The following is a 23,252-nucleotide window of genomic DNA, read 5'->3' on the forward strand; positions in this document are numbered from 1 at the left end:
CTGAAGTAAATGAAAATACAAAAAACATTATCCTTTTGAGGAGACTGCTACAGTCAAAAAGATCTTTATCACTAAATCTATTTCCAGATTATGAGGCTGAAGTTCTCCACGTAGTAGAGCTATTTTATGTGTCAGTCAAAAGATACAACTTGTTTTTTTCTCCAGCAAGGACACTAGAAATGATACAGTTATTTTCACAGCACACTTCATTTCTTCATAATAATGCATCATGAAAGCAAAGACTTCAAAGCCTGTGCACCATCACCTTGACTCTCCTGCAATTACTCTCTGCTCTCCCTCTTCTCTTTAAGAGAGAAAGAACCCTGATATCCCTCTCCAGCACCTTCCTTGCTCTTCTCTCCTGTATCCTCTAACACTTCACATTTCATTTAAAGAGCCATGGATTTTTTTTTTTTTTTTTGTGTGTGGGCACACAAATAATCCAAACACAAATATCTGTGTGCTTATGCCTGCTATGTCCCTTGCTGTGCATGTACCCCGTATAGCTGCTCCCCTCTCCCTACCCCCACCCCTGTCACCGGCACATCCTGCACATTCTTATCCCCCACTTAAGTCTGAAGTCATTATCATCAAAGACCCATCTTATCTCACAGCAACACATTCACAGGCCTAGTGTGCCCCTAAACTCCCAATTACCCTTTCTGCTTCATTATCACCTCACCTCCTCCTGACTCCACCTTACTCTCATCCTCCACCTTTCCCACTCATGGGGAAGGAATCTCCCTGCAGACAGCCAGGTTGGTTTATCTAATGCTAATGTGACACACGGATGGCCACAATGGGAGACAGCTGGATGCACCCGCCCTGGCCACGGGGCTATGCACACACAGCACAAGCATACAGTCAGGACCTCCTTCTACAGGAGTATCACTCTCCTGCCCGCAGCAATTTGCAGCTCAGGGATTTCTGGAGCCAGGAGTGTGCATTTGTATGTAAAAGCTCTCGAAGCACTGCCCCCACTCCGTGTTATTGCCTGCTTGCTATTTGAGCCCATGAAAGCACCCAATACCCTGCAGCAGGAGTTCAGCACCTAAGTGTGCACTGAATGAGGAAACACTTCTCACTGGTCTGAACCTGCCACTTCCACAGAGTATTTACTTACTGTTCAGTGCTCCTGATAGAATCATAGAATTGATAGGGTTGGAAAAGACCTGTAAGTTCACCAAGTCCAACCATGGGACTGACGTTAAGAGCTTTACTGTATCTAGCACCAATGCATCTTTTCCAGCTGGAGGAAAGCTAAAGTTGCTTGTGCAGTGGTTACTCTGCACCTCTGATTATTCTTGCCACTTTGAACCTCATCCAATTTTGCTGTATCTGTGCCGAGAATACTGCAGATGAGGAATATAATGTTCAAGAAGCCAGAGTCAGAGAAGGCTGCTATGCCAATGTACAAATCCATGTTTAGTTCTCTATTCTTAACAACAATGAACATTTGCTTTCCTTTCTTGACTGCCCTTGAGTTTTCACAGCTGATGTTTTCAAAGAACCATCACAAATCAAGATTTTGTTCTTGAACTGCAATAGTCAGCTAAAATATGCAGAATTTCTATATGATACTAGGGCAATTACATTTTCTTGCCACATGTGTCACTTAATTTTCTATGCTGATTTTCACCACTTCGGAATTCAGTCAGTTTTGTAAAGTCTTTTCTTTAATTCTCCATAGTCATAATTCTTCTGTATAACTTCGTATCGGCACCAAATCTGAGTAGTATAATACAGCAAAACTCCCTAAGGTGCTCATAAATCCTTGGCAGCAGGGAACAAAAAATAAAGCCAGATTCCCACGGATGATTAGAGGCTCAGGTCCTAAGAACCTGGCAGCACTCAGGACAGGAGAGGTAGAAGCTGTGTAAGACAGAACATTTATCCCTGCAGGGCAGTTAGAAGTGGAAAGTGAACTATGTTAAGTCCATGGCTTCTAGCAAAGAAATCTCAGTCCTGTACTCCTGACTAGATCAAGTCTCATCAAGTCCTGCAGCACCTGTAAAAGCTGTGATCTGGTTCCCTCTTTTGACTTTCTATTGCCTTCTAGAAAAGCCATGATGCCAACACTACCCAGTAACCACATATACCTGAATAAACCTTTTTCTTGTCAATCCAAGGCCAGGAGTCTCCAAATTTCCCAGATTCTTGTACATTCCTTCATACATTTCCTTAAGCTTCTTTTTGTTCCTCTGAGGTTTTGACAACTCATTTCTGACATCCTCAGCCCAATCCTGCAAAGAGAAGAAAACAGATGAGTACTGAGAAAAGATTTATTGACCCTTGCTCTTCAGTAGGCCACTCAGATTGCACTGGGGTTACTGAATTTACTAATAGTCAACTAATGTGTGTCTTTTGACAAAAAAACCAAAAAAAACCAAAAAAAACCCAAAAAAACAAACAAACAAAAAAAAAAAAAAACAAAACAAAAAAAAAAAAGAAGAAGCAACCAAAAGACTGTGGAAATATTTTTCCTTTTGTTCTGTGTCTTGATAAAATGTTTCTACTTTATTATGATAGTTATGTTTACTGCCATAGTGTTTGGTGCTAAGAAAGCCTCTCTGAGGCCAGGAGTGGCACAAAACACAGGACAAGAATTGTTTGGACAAACAAGCCAGAACATAGACAGGGATACCCAGCAGGGAAAGGGCATAACAACACAAGTAGTTGAATACAAGTAGTCCAAAATTATAAAGCTGGCCACAAATGATAATTCTGTAAGGGTTTCAGAACGATTAAGGGAGATTGACTGTGGGGCAGGGCACAGACCCTGAAGGGGAAAGCTGAAAAGGGCTGGAGCAGAACATCCAGCTGGCACAAGGGAGGGAGTCCACCACCAGTGAAAGCTGCTGACAGCACCCCGACATCATCATCATCATCGTCAGCTGGTGCTGAGTTGAACCACTTCCTGTGGCTGTGGTGAAAACTGAACTGTTTCAGGCTCCACCCAGCACTTGCTCTTCTGAACAGAGGGAGAGGAATGAAAGGGAAGTGGGGAAAAATACACTTTACCTTGAAAATCATTACAGGATTAGAGAGCTGCTCCAGGGAGCGAACAAAATCTTGAACTACTCCTCCTCTATCCAACTTATTCTTGATCCTTTAAAAGAAGAGAAAAATGCATCACAATGCAACAGGAACTACCATCACCACCTTGCCTGCAGATAAGCAATCATCTAGACTCTCTGCTGTATACAAGAATCTGTTAAAACAATTCAGGTGTAGGTAGGTAAGACTCTCTCAGAATTCCCTCATGGGCTGCATGACTGTTTATATGTTGACTAAACATGCCAGTTTTTAAATTATACATCCCACCATGAAAACAGCAACTTGGTGGGTGAGTGGAAAGCATGCTTGAAACAGACAGAGGCATTGACCAGACCATGTGCCCTGTCATGACAGTTACTGAAGGGTGATACTGTCTGTGAAACACATGACTTGGTATTTTTATTTCAAGCAAAAATTTATTCAGCAAATGTATCAAATTTGAGAAAAAGGCAAAAAGACACCCAAAATTTTAAGAGTGGTTCTACAGCATTTTGTGATAGAAACTGATTTTTGCCTGGGGATTAACTAAAGTATTACTGCATGCCAAAATGGACATGTGAGAGAAGCTGCATATTGCACATTGAATAAGCAGAGAACACCACAGCCAAGAGCTGTCGTTCCCAAGATAACCTGCAGCCATTTCACGGCCCTCTCTGAAGTCTGGTATGGGTGTCTATTCTACTTAAACATAGCTGCTTCCTCTCGGTATTAGAAAGATGACAAATGTTCAGTACCACAGAATTACAAAGAAAAAGGGGTTGCCTCTCTGTGGTCTTTTTGTTTTACCTTGGGAAAACTTTTATCTTTCAACAGCCTGGGGACTATATGTTCCCAACACTTCATAAAGTTTCATGCCACCAACCTGAGTATGTCTGACACTGACAGAGCTGATGTATTGCATTTCTCTGTGCCTTTAAACAAAAACTCAAGACTACCCTCTAATATTTCTTGTGCTTGCTAAAGAAAAGGGTTTGCATAGGAAAAATAAATGAATCTGTCCACTCCTGAAAGAAAAACATACAGAAGAGCTACTCCAATTGCAAATTCACCTTTCTACAAACTCCTTGTTCTTGCAGCCAGCTGCAGTATCTTTGAAGCAGTAACTTTCACTGCTGATCATGAAAGGGTAGATGAGTGCCTGGGGGTAGGTATTTGCAATCTCTTCAACAGTATGTTGTATAGCTACTGCTTCATCCTTGTCAAGTAGTGCCATCATCTGGCTAATCCAACCAATGAACTGCCAACAGGGAACCGAAGGAAGCTGCAAAAACACAGACACTGCTTTCATCTTTGGTCTTCCTCAAAAATACCAAACACAGCAAACAAACAAAACTGCTCCATGGTGCAGCCTGACAGAGAAACGTGAAAAGGAAACAGAATGTCCACTGGGTGTGCAAAACATCCCCCAATGAAGCACAGATTTAATTACTACCATCACTACTACTACCACCACTACTGCTGCTTAATAGGTTTTCCATTATGAAGATTTGCAGCTTGTTGATCAATATGAGGCTTTACACTCAAATTTGTTTTTGTCTCAGGATGCAATACAACCATTTTTGATCATCACATACAACCAACTCAAAAATCTAAAGGAATTCAACTCCAACACCATTGGGTTGAAGTCTTGATTTGAGTAAAAAATGCCAGGAAGGAGAACACTGAAACTCCTATTACAGTTTTGTCCTTTGTTAATCTTTAAGCATTTCTAATAGAATTTAAGATCAGATTGCCCGTATTTATTTCACAGAAAAACAGAGGATAGGATAAATAAATGCCTGGTGAACTCCCTTTCTGATTGAGATTTGTCAGCTGGTGTCAGGTTCTGTTTGAACTACTGGTGTTTCTCCATGGCCACACCTTGTGCGCTTCAGCCATTTCTGCTACTTTCTCAGTTCCCTGGGATAATGAATCCGAGTTTCTGCCTCACTTGAGTTCCTTCTCTCAAAGGGCCTGTTGCTCTGGGAGCAGCAGCACAATGACACGGGCTTGGAAAGACAGGCAGGCCAAGGCAGGAGCAAGCATGAGTCACAGAGAAAGTCTCAGCTTATCTGTCCCACCACAGCAGGGAAGGCTTGTGGTATCCTGCCATGGAATGGTAATGGACAGACAGGTTATGGAAGAAGGAAAGAAGGAAGGAAGTGGGAAATACAAAGACAAAGCTGTAGTAATCTCTGAAGTGAAAGAGGACTGGAAAAGGTGGGTGACATGGAATTAGTCTAGAAAAGCTGCTGGCTTCCTGCATACAGGAAACTCAGTCTACAGGAATAAGATACATTCCTCACCCTAATGCTAACCACCTTTGTCAGCACATTTAGATTGTTCTGAAGGAAAAAAAAAAGACAAAGCACAACACAGTTGTTCTCCAGCAACTCTCAAACAAACATTTGGAATCAGAATAATGATAAAAAGCTAAATTTCTAACAAAAAATTTCTGTCCACATGAATTAGACTCAGCAAAATACAGAAAAGACAAGGAACAATGATGGGATAAAATTTATCTGATTTCCCCGAAGCAAAACTTACCAGTCTAACCTCTCTATGTATCCCACCCCCACCTTTAAAATTTGATTTACAGCAACATTTGCTGCCAGAAAAATTGAAGCAACTAACCTCCTGTGTCACTAGACCCAGTGTCTCTGCTGGATATCTTTCAATTATTTGGAGTAGTCTAGGAAATCTCAGCCTGGCTTCTCTGGAATTCAGTTTTAAAGCTTTTATCATTTTCTCCACCACAATAGCTGGGAACTGCTGCAGATCCACTGTGTTAATTTCTGCCAAGAGACATTAAACAAGAATTATCAGAAACACCATCACTTGTTCCATGTCTTTGATCATCTGAAACATTCATCTTTACAATTTGGTATTTTTTTATCAAGTGTATTTTGTATTTTTACTTTGTTCTCCTTCCCATCTGTTTGAACTGCACACATCTGCAACACATGTACTCGGGGACTGTAAGGATTAGCTTTATCAGGAAGCTGCATCACTGCTGGTATCTTGCCTGCTTTAAAGACAAGGCTGCAGTGGTCTGGGAAGGAACAAGGGAAGCATCTGCTGGATGATATATTTATCACAAGTAAGAGCAAGACTACAAATGATGCACTAGTACCAAAGCTAGCAGGAACACAGAGGTGAAAAAAGGCATAAAAATAATGCCGAACTGGAGCTCAAACTGTTCCACTGAAATTCAAGCTGTGCTGCTCACGGAGACCTCCTCGGTACAGCAAAAACTCACAGACCACAGACAAATACACCTCACAAGCTTAGGAGAAATCCTGACTAACCAAGCAAGCCTTCCTCTTCCCTGCGCAGATACTGGTCACAGAAGCTGATCAACGTCATATATGCATCAACAACTCCCACCATGTCCACATGGTCCATGGAGTAGGCCTGCACATCCTCCTCAGACTTCCTCACAGCACAGCTGAAACACTGAAAAGCCTTCTTGTTCAGACCTGCCAGCACCTGAAATTCAACCATAAGAGGAAAAAAACCAACACATTAGTGCCAAAGTAGCATTGAACAATCCTTTCTGTAACTGGAGCTTTGTTGCAAGTCTTGAGTGGATAAAATTTTAACTGTTTTAAGATGTTCCAAGCAGCTGATATAAAGGAAAAAAAATCGGGATGTTATTTCTAGCAGTGATTTCCAGAACTTTAGTTTCTACAATTTTCAGTGGGAATACATACACTTAGATTAGTCCTTGGATATGTTAAGTGCAATTTTTGTCACTGCAGAAAAGTTAACATTACTGGAACTTTTGGAAACAGTAAACAGAAAATATAATAAAACTTTCAGGGTTTTTTCCTATTAAGACATATCTACAACATCTGCACTACAGTTACAATTGGAATTTGTGTTAAAAAGCATGCATCAAACTATTTTGAATCTGATGCCTTTTTCTCTATTATAAATATAGTAATATTCATAACACATTTCTAATGCAGCTCATGCAATGGGTGACTTGACAGGATTCGTCACAGAATCACAGAAGCATAAAGGTTGAAAGAGACCTTCAAGGTCATCTGTCCAATGCCAACTCAGATGCTTCTAAACACTTCCAGAGACGGTGACTCCACCACTGCCCTGGACAACTTACTCCAATGCCTCACCACTCTAATTAAAAAATAAAATAAAAAATTCTAATATCCAATCTGAACCTAACTGGCACAACTTAAGGCCATTTTATCTCACCCTCTCACTTGGGACATGGCAGAAGAGACCAACTCTCACCTCACTACAATCTCCTTTCAGGTGGTTGAAGAGAGCAATGAGGTCTTCCCTGAGCCTCCTTTTCTCCAGCCTAAAAAGTCCCAGTTCCCTCAGCTGCTCCTCACAGGACTTGTGCTCCAGGCCCTTCCCCAGCTCTGCGGCCCTTCTCCAGACATGCTCCAGCCCCTCAGTGTTTTTCTTTCAGTGAGGGGCCCAGAACTGAGCACAGGATTCGAGGTGCAGCCTCACCACCGCTAAGCACAGCAGGACAACCCCTTCCCTGGCCCTTCTGGCCACACTAAATCCTGTAACTGAAATTAAATAGTCAGGTAGGTAGGAGGAGACTACCAGGGTCAGAGTGCTGCTTCAACTAAGATAAAATAAGGGTAAGCTTCTTAATCTTTCAGAAATTCCTGGTATGGCAATCTTACTCATCTGACAGAGAAGAACTTTCATCCTCATCCTTTAGATTGCCTAAAGAAGAACGCTCTTTAAGAATCAGCTAACAAATGAAGCTCAAGCTTTTGCTTACGTTTCTACACACCTGAAAATTTAAAACCTTTTTTTGCAGGAATTTCTTCTTGATCTGCTTTATTTTTAACAATGATAAAACACTAATTAAGAATATTTTTTCTTGTTTTATACTAATATGGTTCATATTCCCAAAAGTGATCCTGCAAGGATGATGGGAGAGGGACTTTTTACAAGAGCATGTAGTGACAGGGCAAGGAGCAATTGCTTCAAACTGAAAGACAGTAGGTTTAGACTGGATATTAGGAGGAAGCTCTTTGCTGTGAGGCTGGTGAGCTGCTGGAACAGGTTGCCCAGAGAAGTTGTGAATATCCCATCCCTGGATGGGTTCAAGGCCAGGCTGGATGGAGCTCTGAGCAACCTAGTCTAGTGAAAGGTGTCCCTGCCAATAGCAAGGGGGTTGGAAGTAGATGATATTTAAGGTCCTTTTCAACGCAAACCATATGTAAGCATCTTCATGGTGGCTTTAGAAATTAGTAGATATAAGCCAGCAGTGGTACTTCAAATCCTTAATCCATTTGACAGACAAGAAGTCAATGCATGTGAGGCAACTGACAACAAATATAATTTTAGTTGCAGCACAGTCTAGTACCGTATTCTTTAAATGCACACCTACCCAAAATAGGCAAAGACAACCTGCATGTGCTCTGCCTTAAAAAAAATTCCACTTTTTTATTCCATTAAAATTACCTAGAAAAAGTCAGTGTATCAGTATTATAAATACCTCTGTATCAAAGAGAACAGTCTGGGAGCATGAAGCAGGTCACAAATGCCCAGCTGAAACCAAGGCATTCTTTGAGGATCCCAAGCCTGGTCTCACCACTGTGCATGCAGATGCTGTAACTATGTCCTCCCCCTCCACTCAAAATGCAGGTACAGAGAAACACAAGAACATTCTCCTATTTAGAAAGGTTAGAGTGATGCCAAACTCCAGGAGAGAAAAACCTGGAAGAATCAGCAACCACAGCCTTTTTTTTTACTTTCCCCCGCCCTTTCTTTCTCTGTCTGGTGTTGCTGAACAAATCACTGCTAGCAGCAGACAGGTTTCACATGCTCTGTATTGATCAACAGCAGTCACAACCTACTGAAGTAGTAACCTGTGCTAATAATGACTCTGAAATATCTTCCTCTCTCATTTACCTTTTTAGGGTTCTCAAGGCTTTCTCCTGATATTAGTGATATCTTTCCAGCCTTTTCTTTCTCAATTTGCTCAAGACAGCTTGGATCCTGACTAAGAGCATTGGCCATGATGTGATATGTAGTACCCAGAAGAAGATTCTGGTTTCGGAAGGCCATTATGTTCTTGTTGAGATAGTCTGATTTGGTATCTTCTGTTGGGATTCAAAAACAAAAGTTGGTAACTGGACAACAAAGCAACTTTGTAAAATAAACAAGGTGAAGCAAAGGCTGTTACCAAGCAGGGAGATGGTTTTCAACACTGAGAGCACGCGTTCAGGACAGCTCAGGTTGCGGCTGCTGCTGTGGGTGAAGCGGCAATAGGCGTAATTCCATCTCACCAGCCAGTCCTCCCTCGATCTGGCTTCCTTGCGCAAGTCTTTCAGGAGCTTCTTGGCCACTGCAAAGCTGTTCTGTATTCAGATTAAGAGAATTTTCAGACCATGTGTCTGAAGAGGCACTAAAACGTGCCCACAACCAAATTAGGGATGAGAAGATTTAAGTAACACAAGTAAAGTTACAGTAAGGCAAAGAGATGCTCACTGCTTGCCCGGTCTCATATTCAGAACCACATTTGTGCTAATGGAGAAGTTTGAATAACAAAAGAGAAGAACAGAGGTTTAAACAACTCAGAAAATAATTCTAGCTGCAAGAAGCATTTAACTGCTCTACAGTACAAACATATACAAACATATATGGGAACCCAACTTGATTTAAGATATCAGTTAAGAAAATCACTTATATTTGATGAGAAGTTTCACAGAAGTAACATTAAAGGAAATCTTACTTTTCACTTACTCCTTCAAGAGTGTATAGTCAAAGTAATAATGTTATATTTGCTTATCAGATTGTTTAAAATAAACTCTTGTTAATGACTGCAGATTTCTGCAGCATCTCAGAAGATGGGAGACCTTGACTTAATTATTCATCTTGTCTCAAGCTTGAAACACCAAAGGCCCATCATCAAAAAGGCTGTTTCAGTCATTTCAACAGTCAGATTCAACCAGAAATTTCTAAGTCACTTAACTTTAGTTCTTTGTTAGTGTTAACTAACAGCAGTAATGAAAACTGTGGAAAAAAAAGAAATCCAGCATTGCTGACTGAAGTAAATTATACTAATTCAATCAGAATTTGTTTTCTTGTACAGAAGAAATTATTTGTAAATACAAAGCATAATGCTTGACTGCAAGCATCCCTTCCATTAAAGAGTGAAACATTTCAGATACTTTATCTGCCCTTTACAGTGTCCAAAACCATCTGTGGATCAAAGGGGACTTCAGGCACATTTACAGTAATGACAAATTATAATCAACTTTGTAATTAACATTTATCCTTTTGTTCTTTCATTGTGGAACCGACTTTCTTGAGTTTTCAAAATGTCCTGGACTGCAGGGTCAAAAAGGGACAAGGTTTGCCCTGACAAAAGGGTACCAAATACCACCTAAAAGGCTTTTCCAGCTTTTTCTATGTATTTTCTCAGCAAATTGGAAGCTATCAGACAGTATATTCACCTGTTTCCTGGCACTTTCTATCATCTTCATTTTCATATTGAATTTGCAGCTTTTAATCATTGAGTGAATGCTTTCACTCCGTTGATCCACTTCCATTTGGTCACCAGCACTGTATTCTCCATCCACCTCCATACTGTCATTGGCCTGATCCGAAGGAAGTTTCTCCTGCAGTTTGTCAAGAAAGAAACACCTGCACAACAACAACAGGGGTATAGATCACTCTGGTATACATTCAAGGAAATTAATGTTCCAAAGTGTTGATCTGCATAACAGCAAACAAAGCTAATAAAAAATGTCAAACTATAGCTATCACCTTTAGCAGGGCTAAACTCCGGTCTCAGAGTCTGGACACTCCTAACAGGGATCATGTTGACCCTGAGAGCATTCAGGATCTTGTATGGCAAGATTAGTGTTAGAAAATGTCCATTACAGAGCGGGATTTTTTTTTTTTTTGTTAGCTAGTTCCTTTGTGCAAGCTACAGTCCCTAAATTCACCAAGCCACAACTTGCATTTCAGCTTCACAGACATGCAAACAAACAGGAGTCTCAATTATTTACTGTGGGTGCCAGGCTGAACTTTATGTCAACCTGCTACTCAAATGTTTATCACATCAACACATGCCAACATCAAAATCAGTGTTGCTGAACAGATCAGCAATCACACTCACAATTTGAAAGGGAGTTGCCACGCTGAATCCTGTTCCTCCACAACTAGTCCTATCTAATTTAATAGCACATCTCATTATGTAAACTGTTACTCAGAGCAGTGGACAGCACTACACTCTGAAGTGGCACTTGGCACATCCTGTGTTACTAATTTAAGGTGAGACCAAGGTTGTCTAAAAGCACACAAAGTGTTTAAAACCCTGACAACCCTTCAAGTCATAAATGTTTTGACACTTTTTTTCAAAAGTAAGCCATACCAGGTATTCCATCTAATACTAAACTGCAATAAGCTCTTCTGCAGCCATGCCTTCCTGATACCAAGAGATAACAAAATAAATCACAGAGCACAGTATGTATCAGCAGTGCTACTGAAGAAGTTATGACACAGGAAAGGAGGACTAATCTAGATTTTCACCGGAAGAATAAATTAGGACAAAGACAGACGCTATGGCAAGGACAGAAAACTGTCAAATTTCAAAAAGAAGTCTCCAGAGAGCCTTTGTTCTTTCTAGCAACAGCTGCACAACAGAAGTCTCCAATTAAGGAAGTGGTCACTAACTTCCCCATAAACAGGTGAAGCACTGAGAGTGACAGGGCTGGACTTGTTTTGTATGCTCCCTCTTTTTGGAACTGCCCAAGTATTTTTATTCACAACTGATTGGCCTTTTGGGTGGTGTTTCAGTGAGCTAAATGCAGCTAATCTGCTCAATTATAAGTGAATATGTTTAAGCGCTGCTGAAATGGGCCAGCTTACACAGTGCATATAGTCACTAATGCAAGAAAATGACTAACATCTATGCTTCCCTATCAAAATACAATTTATTCCCTGGCCACTTCTCAACCTCCTTTTGCTCCTCTCCACAAGATAGTCACAAAAACTCCCCAGTTATATTGAGAAAGCTACTACCACAGTTTAAAAAAAAAAAAAAAAAAAAAAAAAGTCGTCCATTGGATCAAAACCCTCCCACAGAAAAACAAGCAGCTTTAGAAAAAGCACTTTCTGGAACTCAACAGACAGACAGAACCTAAGCTAACCCAAGAATGCAATTTTACCGATTTGTAATGATATCATCCCAGATGTTAATAGGATCCATTTTAGCATCTGGATATCTGCTTGTCCAAGTTCTGAGAAGTCTCTTAAGGGAAGCCTCTGAAGCTAAGTTACCTAGAAATCAATTGAGAACATTTAAAATGCATCTGAAGCCAAACAGTATGAAAATGGGCTAAACAAAATATAGTCTAACATTCAAACCAGAAAGCTGCAATTAAGCAACACACTTGCATTTCTGGGCTTGCACTAAAAATGCTACTTAGTGATCATCATTACTTTTATTTATTGCTGCAACACAGGGGATTCTGTAAAGACATCTGTGTCAATTGCCACTGGAGATCACCACCAGGTAGCCTCCTTTCCATATATGAACATGCATAGTGGAACTGTTAACTAAATTTAGTATCTAATTTGGTTTATGATACTTCAGGCTTATGTCAGTAGGAGCAACTCATACACCACATCCATGTCTTCATCTCTGCTAACTGCTATTTACTACCAGAAGTTACTCCAATAAAAAAAAGCTTAGCTTAAAACTTTAACTGACACTTTCAAAAGAGATGCTTAATTCTTATTACAAGAGTTATGCTAATTAAACTTTGCAATAGAACACAAAGTTGTGTTCAATCCTATCTCACAAAATTGTCAAGAAGACAGTAAGAAGTAATTCCAGACTTATGCTTCTTCAAACAGCAGTCCAGAAATTCAAAGTTCAGGAAACCACAATTAGTGAATACAAAAGGAAAAAAAACTTTACTTCTCTTGGTCATAAAATTGATGAAATCCTGTATTTCTGTCAAAGCTTGTACAGACTGCAGTTTGGTCATTCGACTTTGATATAACAAGGAATCAATGCTGGAATAGCTCTGAAAAGAAAGGGAGAGAATCAAAGACACAATTTAAAGCATGGTTCTGTTCAGTGCTCTACAAATGATTGATCTGAATCTTTTATATGTTATGCTTTAGAACCCAACCTCTTACAAGTAATTTAATAGCTGATAATCAGAGAGCTTTGGACAAGCACAGAGGCATATTCTAGCTGCAATTCCTGTCCTAGATTTGAGCCAAGTCCTACAGTCTACTCAAAACTCAGTAATGGATGGAATTTGTAACTTCCCAATGCAACACTCTTTGCAAGCCTGTTCTGGGGACAAGAGGCCTCTGAAAAGACGAATTAAATAAATTTTTATTGTCTGCACAAGCAATTACTCTGATAAATGTATAAAAGACAAAATCAGCAAAATAAAACAAACTAAAACAGGAGAATGCACTCCACTGGCTCACTCAACTTTCATCATTGCAAGCAGTGAATTTAAAAGAAGTTTTTTCACCTGACACAGAAGGCACTGAGTGTTTCTCTTGAGAGTATTATCAAGCAGCAATAATAGCAACAGCAGTTTCATTGTTCCAGTTTACCCAAAAAAGCCATACCAGAGACAGAAGACATTATTACCTGCATGAAGATCTGCATGCCATTGCTAATGTAATATTTGGCTCTGTCAAAATCATCTTGCAGGATGTACAGGAGACTGAGCTCTTGGCTGTAGTGCATTTCTATAATGGCTTTCTTCTGTTCTGTCTTCATTGCCTCGTCAATAAAGGTTAGCAAAGTCTGGTCATTCTCCCCACTGAGCAGTAACTTCAACTTACTGCGTATTATATAGGGCAGATATGTCTCCTACAAGTGAGAACACACAGTCTTTATTTCTACAAATGGAATACTAGATGATAAAATTTTTTGTTATCAGTGGCAAATCAAATAAATATAAAAAACATTTTGAATTTTTTAGAAGATATTTTCCCTTTCAACAAATTCCTATTTGATAATAAATCAAAGCAGCCTTTTCCTATAGCTCAAGAACTTGTTAGTAAATTTTAGCAGTTTCAAAATCCATGGTTTGGTAACTCTTAAAATAGGAAAAAAATATAAGTGAGAAAAGCAACAAAAAAGACTTGCAAAGAAAGAAGGAGACAATAAAGCTGGTCCTATGGCATCTGCCATAGACTTGAGGTAAAAATTAAACAACAAAATGAGCAAGTAGAAGTAATTGTTTCAATTTTTAAAATACAATGGACTCTCCACTAATTTCCATAATAAAGTGACCCAAAAAATGCAATTGATTTTCACCCATAATCTCAATACAGTAGGACATCCCCGCAGAGATAAAAATGGTGCAGTACCAATGAAATAATTTCTAAAAACCTGAAAAAATGGATCATTCCATGTTTTGCTTAGGTCTGGAGGTTTTCCACTATCAATATTAACAGTAGCACAATACTCCAGAGACTTCCACATTGTGAGGTGGTCATAGCATTCCAGAGATGCAAGCTCCCAGAAGTCTTTCTCTGCTTCTGTTGGCTCTCCATCTTGCCAGTCTTCTTGGGAGAGTGCCTAAGGAATGAATTTGAAGGGAGAATAGTGCCAAATTCCAGCCAAGAACCTGTTTCAATTCTATGTCATGAGCAACTTAACTGTAATTAATTCTCATAAAAATATCTATCCATTTACCAGAGTGTGGCAGCAACATTAAATGCAGAAAATTCAAGCTTGGCAGTGTTTACACATAAATTTCAGGTAGCTTCAGGTTCAGTAAACCTACATTTTTGAAGAGTGAATATTTTAAAAGAAGGTTAGAGATCTGTCTTCATTTTTACCCACTGCAACTCATGCCATGAACACATGCAATTTGCTCTCTTGGGGTTGCAGTGTGCCCATGTGTTTTTACTTGTATGCCTAGACAATTTCACTTTTTTCTAATTTGATTAGTTTTAAGTCATGAGAGATTTACAAAACAAAAATATCTTGTTGTCATTTTACCTTATCATAATACTGAGCTGCTTCAGCATAATCATTCCTTGCTTCTGCCAATAAAGCCTTCTGTGTAATTTCCTTAGTCCCAATCTTACCACTGAAAATGCCACGAAGGGCATCATAATCCCCAAGGGATCTGTAGAGCCTAGTAAAATTGAAAATAGAAATCTTTTAAATAGTTCAGCAGATGTATATCAATGCAAACAGAAGCCATCTAAAAAAATAAATTCAATAAGCAGTAATACTACCAGCTTGAAATAGTAAATTTTTAGGAAGTATTTCTTACGTAAGATCAGAAATACATACTTAACTACATAAACTTCATCTTGTAGGGTAATACCTGAACTATGGAAATTCCTGCAGTTGAAAAGTTATGAACAAGATGTTTTTCAGCAGTCTGACAGCATCATAAGAGTGCATAGTTTTAAAGTCTAACTGCTCTCACTGATAGTATTAACTGAGAAAAAATTAAAAGCGTATCTAATTCTAAGAGACAGAAAGACTAAAAAAGAAATCCCACAATCCATAAAAGCAGAGTTCTTCAGAGGGCAAACCTAAGTGGGAGTAAATTGTCTCAAACAAGAATTTACTTAGCAAGTTCAATCCATCTGATCACATCTGGGGGCAGCTCTGTCCTCCCACGCATCCTTTTGGACGGGGGCTCCTCCGCAGGGGACAGAGCCATCAGGGCACGCTCCAGAAGAAGGATGCCCATGGGCTGCTGCAAACTTGCAAGGCAGCTCGTGCTCACATTAGCTGAGTCCAGTTCCAGTAGCTCTCTGTGCTGGTAGCTCATTTCCTGTAAGATAAAACAACAAGTGTCCACTTGGGGTAAAACTATACAGATTTGGTATCCTTTTTCTTACAGTGCAAGCTTTAAAATGGAAATAAGCCATTACGCCTCCAGAAGTTCCCAACCCAGGAAAAAATGGAATCTTTTCCTTCTGTGCTGTTGCTCTTTGGACAGAGAACAGTACAGAGTAACCCCATATACTTTGGCTCCAAGACATGGGACAACTCTCTGGACAGAATCACAAGGAAAGCGGGGGAGAGGTAGATGGACATATTGACAGCCTGAACTTTTCCTTCTGTCTGTTGGCAGGATTTTGCCTGCTACACAGCAGCTGTGCTTCACTTAGCCTGTTCAGTGGTGCATTCCTGCATAAGCCAAAGGCACGATTTACCACCAAGTCTTCTCTGAGCTGGAGGCTTTCTATCCACACACTCAGCCAGTTTTAGCACATCACAGCTTCCTGTTAGACTTCTCTAGTACTGTACTCATCTACTCCTGCCTGATTCCAAGACATGACAGTGTTTCTCTATATCATATTTAACATTAGTCCAACTGCAGAATAAGCTCTTTTTCAGGGATAAACATTCCTGTTTAGTTAAAGGTTTTTATTTTTAAATACTTAAATCACTATTCTAAATACAGGTAAATAAATCAAGAAAGCAGCATGGCTATTAAATCCAGTGTTAGGTTTTTCCTTTGTTTTGTTTTCCACTAAAGAAAAGTCACAATAGCATCTTAAATAAACAGAAGAAAAAAAGTCATGTGGAAGAGGTGCAGTACAGCTTTCAGTACAAAAAACAGCACCACATTTTTGAATAAAAATTAAAATTAGATTCTTGCAACACAGCATGTTCAAGGATCCTATATGAAAAGAAACGACTGTTTGGAAATTGCAACAGGAGACTGAGAACAACCAAGTTACACTTCTTTGGTAAATGACAACCAACAAAAACTAAAGAAGAGGCATCTGGCATAAGCAAACTCATGACACAATTTGTAGAGTTGGGACTCAAAAAACCCACAGCCTCTTGTAGCTTCCCGAGTTAAAGACCAGTCAGATCCCAATAAGGTGCTAGTGTATATATTTCCTATTAAGGCAATTTCAATTAGCTGCACACATGTCCCAGACACATTCCTTGACTGCCAGCTTTTAGGGGTTATATCAAGAACACAGTGACAACTGCACAAAAATCTAAAACCTTAAGAACAACTTTGCTAAGACCAAAAGCCCTTTCTCATACCACAGGAAAAAGGGTAAGAACTGTGCAAATGTAAGGGTATGTGCCAAGAATTAATATCCTCCCAAACTTAAAATTTACAGACATCATCCCACATCAAAGGAGGTATCTTTCTATTTAGTGCATTTTGGTGACTATTTGACCACTTATCTTCTCAAAGCAGAGGAAATGTCCCCTGCTCCATATGCAATGAGCACTGTCTACTTGCACCATATGTTCAAAGATTAGGGAGAATGGCATCCAAGCTGGCCTGGCAGCTAAAACATTTCTAAGGCAATTATACGTTCTTCAGAGACCAAGCATCTCTTTGGAGGCGATGTAAATTTTTGTCATGGAATTAACTCTTTTAGTATTTCAGTTGGTCCTTAATCTGCCCTGAAAGTGAATCCCAGGGCTTCATAGTCAATTTTAACATTATATGTGTAGACAAAACCAGCTCTTTTAACCCATCAAGTTATTCTCCTGATGGGACGAGAACCTGTGGAAGATTAAAAAGTCAAACTAACAGAAGGAAAGAGCAGTACAGCAGGAAGCCTTCCTGAAACCAGCCAGTATTTATTATGCTGTTGGTATACAGGAAAGAAAAGCTGTACTTCCAAATGGCCAAGCCACTACGACCACATTTGTGAGTCAAATGAAAGCCTTGACACTGCTGAGCTCTTGCTCACACTCTCCCAGCCTGCTCTCTTGAGCAATGAGAACTCAATTCCCTACTGGGAAAAAACTTCCTCTCACTGCTTGCAGGCTGTTTGGACTTCATGATATTGTATTTTTGTTATTGATGAAGATGGCAAGGAGATGTTCTTATTGCTCTTACAAAGTCCGTATTTTTGATGAAATTGAACTTACTTCTTGAGTCTTCATTTTATGTCTATTCAGACAGAAAAAGTAGCCTCATGCAACAGTGTTATTAGCAGGGTCTAGACAGCATAATTCAACACAAATAATATCATCAAGTCAGAATCAACAAATGCGATGTCAAGAGGGAATATTAACAGATAGCTATTGTGAGACGCTGGCTCAAAAAATACCAAGACAGCCCAGAAAAATCCCCAGAGTATTTGACCTTTTATGCAGCTGCACAGAAAAAAAGTAAACAAGAAATTACATTTTTTCAGATGTGTAATTACAAGTATTAGGAAGCAAAGTTTCTCTCTGTTTACAAAGCTAGTTCAAACTAGATGGTTCTCTTGTATTTGGAAGGATACCTACTCGCACAGAGTATTTAAATTTCCATAACAAAGAAGAAACCATTAGCTGTCACTGAAAAAAAAGATTCCTTTGAGACCCAGGAATCACAACATCAATACAGTTGATAAGAATCATTAAATACAGTGACAATGGGTATTCAACAGGTGCTGGGACAAGGTTTTTTTATCTCCCTGAAAACTGGGTTAAAAGACGAAATTCACAATCTATTTCAGGTCAGTATATTCTCATAACAGAACGGCTCGTGTTTCCTCTCCACTGAAACAACTGCAGTGCACCCACTCATCCTCTGGTGAGCCCTTCCTTCATTACTGAAAATCCCCAGACAACTACTTCAGGGGACTAATTTGAAAAAAATAAACAAGAGAGGCTAACAACAAACAGTCTGACAGCTACTGATATTCTCAAGACATCAAAGAATTCCTCAGTAAGCACTTCCCAGAAACAGGAAGATAAGCACAACACCCACATAACCCTTTCAATTGTTCTCAATTCCCGCTTCAATTGAAATAGCTTTCATTTATAATCAAACCTCTTCTTGTTACTGATGCAATTAAAACATTAAAAGGTGACTCAAACTCTAGAGATCCGAATTCTAGAAACCTTGAAAAATCAGTTCAGAGGGATGAAATACCTTGTTCACCTTAAGCACCACTTGAAATACCCATTTGGTTAACAATTCTCCCTCCATCTCTGTCTCAACTTCAGTGACAGTGTTCGACCTTCACTACCCTGGGTTTATCACACATTCAGAGACATTATATCCCGTTACTTTCATGCCATATATGAGGATTTACCTGGATGCACGCAATGAAGGGTGGAAAGTATGACAGGCTCATACTGAGGAAATTATTGAAGTCGTTCAGCAGCTTCTGTACAATGGCGTTTTTCTCTGAAGGGTTTTTAGATTTTTTTACCTCATGAAAAATTCCACTAAACAAACTGCTGAAAAGTTGCTTGGCAAATGTTGGATCTTTCTGTGAATTACAATAAAAACAGTAAGGTCACTGAACTTTGCTGTGACACAACAGACTGTTAAATAAAATTAAAATATATGACCCACCCTGTACCTAATCCCTAGAGACTCTTTGGGAGTGACTATTTAAATCGGCATGCACCTCACCTGTGCTGGGAATTACTGTACTACCTACTCAAACACCATTTTAATTCTTCTACTTAAAGAAACTCTAAGGCAATGCAGATTTTCAGGCCAGAGTGTCAGTGGAGAGGGCAGAATTTGCAATTTTCACATACTCACAACTCCCATTACAGGAACCAGACACCCAATATCATGTCAGGGACACCACAGTCCATGAAGTGAGTTTTAGGAAAAAAAGAAGACATCAATGTGTGAGGAGACCTGGTCCCAAAAACTGAGGAAGCCAACAGAGAGACAGACTGTCTGTACAGACAGACAGTTTAACCTGAGATTTAAAGGCTTTTTTTTTTTTTTCAATCCAGAAACACTTTTGTGTGTGTAACATAATCCTGTGCATCTTGGTCTATCATGGGTCTGGAATTTGGTCTAACTCTTTATCTAATGCTACTCAGAGAACTTGTGAGTGTGCTGCTTCTGTCCTTTACAGAGAGACAAGGGACTATCACAAGTAATGAAACACAAAGGGAATCAGGAAGACTGTGACTTCCCAAAGACTGTAAAATGGGATTCAGTCTACTGTTCAGCTCAGTCTATAGTTTCTACCACTCTCACGTAGGAAAAGGAATATTAGATCAGCTTTATTGAGCAGTCTGAGTCCAGTCTTAGTCACACTAAATAAATTTGTATTTTTACAAGTCTATTACAGACATATAATAGAAGAGAAATGGCTGTTTTGTTACTGAACAGTGAGATGTCCTTTGCAATAATGTCTGCAGAGACCACCATCTGTTTCTCAAGCAGAGGAACCTGCAGGAAATGGACAACAGCTGATGTATCCAGTCCTCAGCTGCTCAGGTGAGGCAAGCAACAAAGCCTCTTCTCTGAACACTGCACCAGCACAGGGGTAGGAGAAACACTCCCTCAAAGCAGAGTCTTTGAATGTGTATCACAGTGGTTGACTGCAAAACTACAAATCAGTTTTCAAAGTGGTTGCCCACCTACATGACACTTTCCCTGCAGGACCAGAAAACTTCACAAGTGACCTTTGAGAAGCAGACGGACCTGAGCAAGGCCCTGCAGAGGGGCAATGAGACTGCAGTATTCAATCTGGATGTCAGGAAGGTCTCCCACTCGGTAACTTCTGTACAAAGTAACCTGGGCATCATACTTCATCTTCAGCTCAGATTTTATCTCCTGAAATGCATTAACCATGTAAAAAAATGAGTTAGGAAATGGCCTCAAGGTGTGCCAGCAGAGGTTTAAATTAGATATTATGAAAAAATTTTCACTGAAGGGGTGGTCAGGCATTGGAACAAGCCTCCCACAGAAGTGGACGAAACACCATCACTGGAAGTGTTTATAAGATAGGAGATTTCATTGGTTGTATTGCCATACAGAACGAATTTACAGGTTCTCTCTTGTAGGGTGGGAGGAAATGGTAGCTTTAGTCTGCAAGTAAACATAAATGGGCTAAAATAGGTGTTTGTGTGGTTCTTCCAGACGTAAGTTCTGTTTACACAGTTGTCTGCATCTGCAGAGTATTACAGGAGTGTCTCAAACTGGCAGCTCCCAATCCTGGATTCCTGCTCTTAGGACTAAATGCTATCATTTTTTTACAATAATGTGTGCTATTTTTAGTAACAGGAACCTCTGAAAAATTGCTACAGAGCTTAAAAACACTTAGATTTATTGTAACTACATAACACAACCAGAAAACCCACAAAGTAGTAAGTTTCTGGCCTTGAGAAACACTCAGCAAATAATTATTACTGACATTCCTTCAGGTTAAAGGTTCAAACCAGTTCTCGGTAGTCCATCAGCTGCATCACAATTTTGAGTTCACCTTCAGACACTGGATAATGTTCTCCAACAATTTCTGCAGTGTATTGTAGCTCTAAGGCTCCCAGTGTCCAGAATGACAACTGTAAAGGGCTTCCCAATAACTCTTAGGGACTCCCATCACATAAAATAATTTCATGCACTTTAAGTGGTGGACTGGAAGTGTTATCATCCAGCTCTTTTCTCACCCATGCCAGGTAACATCATTGAGCTTAAGGGCCATAAATAGCATTATTTCCAAATTAAACCTTCTAAAGCTCTTAAAATAGCAACGAGTACCTTACACCTACCCTTTCTTCCCAAAGTTACTACAAGAAATGAAGTACAAGACTGCAAATGCATCGAGACTTAAAGTTTTAAACCCATTTGGATTGACTAACCTTTTCTCTTTTCTGTTCAGCCAGACTTTTTCTGGCATAAATCAGGCTGAGTTTGTCTTGGTCCTTCAAGAAACGTCTCCGCAGTCTTAGAATTTCTGCTCGTTCTTCTATACCTAAGGAACATATGATTATGTCCACAGCTTTTCCTTTCGATTCAAGGCAAAAGCATAATATAAAAAAAACCATAATCTCTGTATTTACTAGCAAGTAAATACAAGGCCTTTCAACAAGCTAGCCAATGATAAAAATTTAAGTTGCTCTTAAAAAGCAGATAATAAGCATTTATAGAGATAATAGAGAAAAGAGATAATAAGCATTTATATAGAGACTTTAAGTGCATGGATGAAATATAAAGATCAAACTATTATACAGGGAAAGACCCTAAAACTCATGAACAAATATGCCCTATATGCCAGACTTATTTAAGCTCTCAAAGGCATGTATGGCATTTGCACTATATTCCAGAAAGTATATAACTCCCCAAATAAAAGAGGTGCTAAAAGATATCAAAATATTGCGTAGTAAGAATATTGTATTGTATTTTTTAAGTACGATTACAGAACTGCCACTGGATCCACTCCTGCTCAGGACAGTCGTGGGGAAAGGCCACTTAACTGACTGTCAGCTCAGTCCACTTCCTAGAAAAGAAGAGTGAGCAAACAAAAACATACCACTGTAACTGATGTTTTGCAGGATGGAAGACCAGGGACTAACTAGAAGGTAGACTGACCTCTCTATTTCTGTAGTTCTGCATGAACTGCAGTCCATTATTCATAACTGCCCTGAAACACCTCTCAGGTACTGAAAAGACTGACCTTTATAGCTCAGTCTCCTGCCTGAACTCCTAGTATCATCCTTTCGGTCAAAATTTTAATGACAAAGTAGACAATAGTTAAAGAGGGAGAAGGATCCTAAGTCACTTCAGAGCAGTACTGACATTTTTCACTTATTGAGTAGGTGGAAGAAGGAGCATTCTCATAAAAAAGCAAGGACTTCTAATGACAGATTGCAAAATGTTGGAGATCAAGTCAGCACTGATGAAATGGTTTAGAAAATACATTTAGAGATCTCTTCTTTAAAGAGCTACATTTAAAACAGAAGGGTCAGAACTGTCTGATATACATGCTGTGATCCTCTTAGGAGGAGGTAGGAATGCAGAGATCACACTGACTAGTTTCTCATCCAGCCAGTTCTTTCAATGAGCAACACATAATTCTACAATTCCTAGCACAGTCCTAGCTTTTTGTCACATGTTGTGTATCATCACACACTCCTGAAAACAAAATCTCTCACGCTGAACCTCAATTGGACTGTCTCAAAGACAACGGACTCCCAGCCAAATAACTGACAATGATGTTTTATAAAAGTGTACTAATTGCATGGAAATTGCACAGTAAGGCTTACAGACCTTTAGTTTTGCTGTCCACTTCATCTCCAGGAAAACCCAACCTTTTTTTCCCAAAATCTGGCCCCACTGGTTTAAAGGTTGCTTGTTTAAATTTTTCAGTTCTTTTGCTAACCAACAGCATGGATGAAGACAAGGATTCAGAGGATGAAGGAACTGCATACTCTGCCAATGTGTCAATGCTACTTCCAGTTAGCCAATTAAAAGAACTTCTACCACCTGTAACAAGAAATTGCCAAAAGGCGTAACATACTCAGGCATAAATAAAGT

At 39.5% G+C, this 23,252-nt stretch overlaps 1 protein-coding gene across 2 annotated transcripts in view; it reads right to left on the reverse strand.

The window, feature by feature from the left end:
* The window catches only part of PRKDC (protein kinase, DNA-activated, catalytic subunit), an 82,109-nt gene that overhangs the window by 8,615 nt on the left and 50,242 nt on the right, over positions 1-23,252 (reverse strand). For both annotated transcript variants that reach the window (XM_041412768.1, XM_041412767.1), the window contains exons 59-76: positions 22,986-23,201; positions 21,578-21,690; positions 20,421-20,552; positions 19,057-19,236; positions 15,610-15,818; positions 15,026-15,164; positions 14,411-14,599; positions 13,661-13,885; positions 12,965-13,073; positions 12,210-12,321; positions 10,491-10,680; positions 9,218-9,392; positions 8,944-9,134; positions 6,345-6,525; positions 5,671-5,831; positions 4,107-4,318; positions 3,022-3,109; positions 2,100-2,243 (exon numbers count right to left, since the gene is read on the reverse strand). In XM_041412768.1, the coding sequence (XP_041268702.1) occupies positions 2,100-2,243; positions 3,022-3,109; positions 4,107-4,318; positions 5,671-5,831; positions 6,345-6,525; positions 8,944-9,134; positions 9,218-9,392; positions 10,491-10,680; positions 12,210-12,321; positions 12,965-13,073; positions 13,661-13,885; positions 14,411-14,599; positions 15,026-15,164; positions 15,610-15,818; positions 19,057-19,236; positions 20,421-20,552; positions 21,578-21,690; positions 22,986-23,201 (2,966 nt within the window). The remainder of the gene's footprint in view (positions 1-2,099; positions 2,244-3,021; positions 3,110-4,106; positions 4,319-5,670; positions 5,832-6,344; positions 6,526-8,943; positions 9,135-9,217; positions 9,393-10,490; positions 10,681-12,209; positions 12,322-12,964; positions 13,074-13,660; positions 13,886-14,410; positions 14,600-15,025; positions 15,165-15,609; positions 15,819-19,056; positions 19,237-20,420; positions 20,553-21,577; positions 21,691-22,985; positions 23,202-23,252) is intronic.

Source organism: Onychostruthus taczanowskii, unplaced genomic scaffold, assembly GCF_017590055.1.
Source record: "Onychostruthus taczanowskii isolate IOZ18803 unplaced genomic scaffold, ASM1759005v1 scaffold4, whole genome shotgun sequence".
NCBI lineage: Eukaryota > Metazoa > Chordata > Aves > Passeriformes > Passeridae > Onychostruthus > Onychostruthus taczanowskii.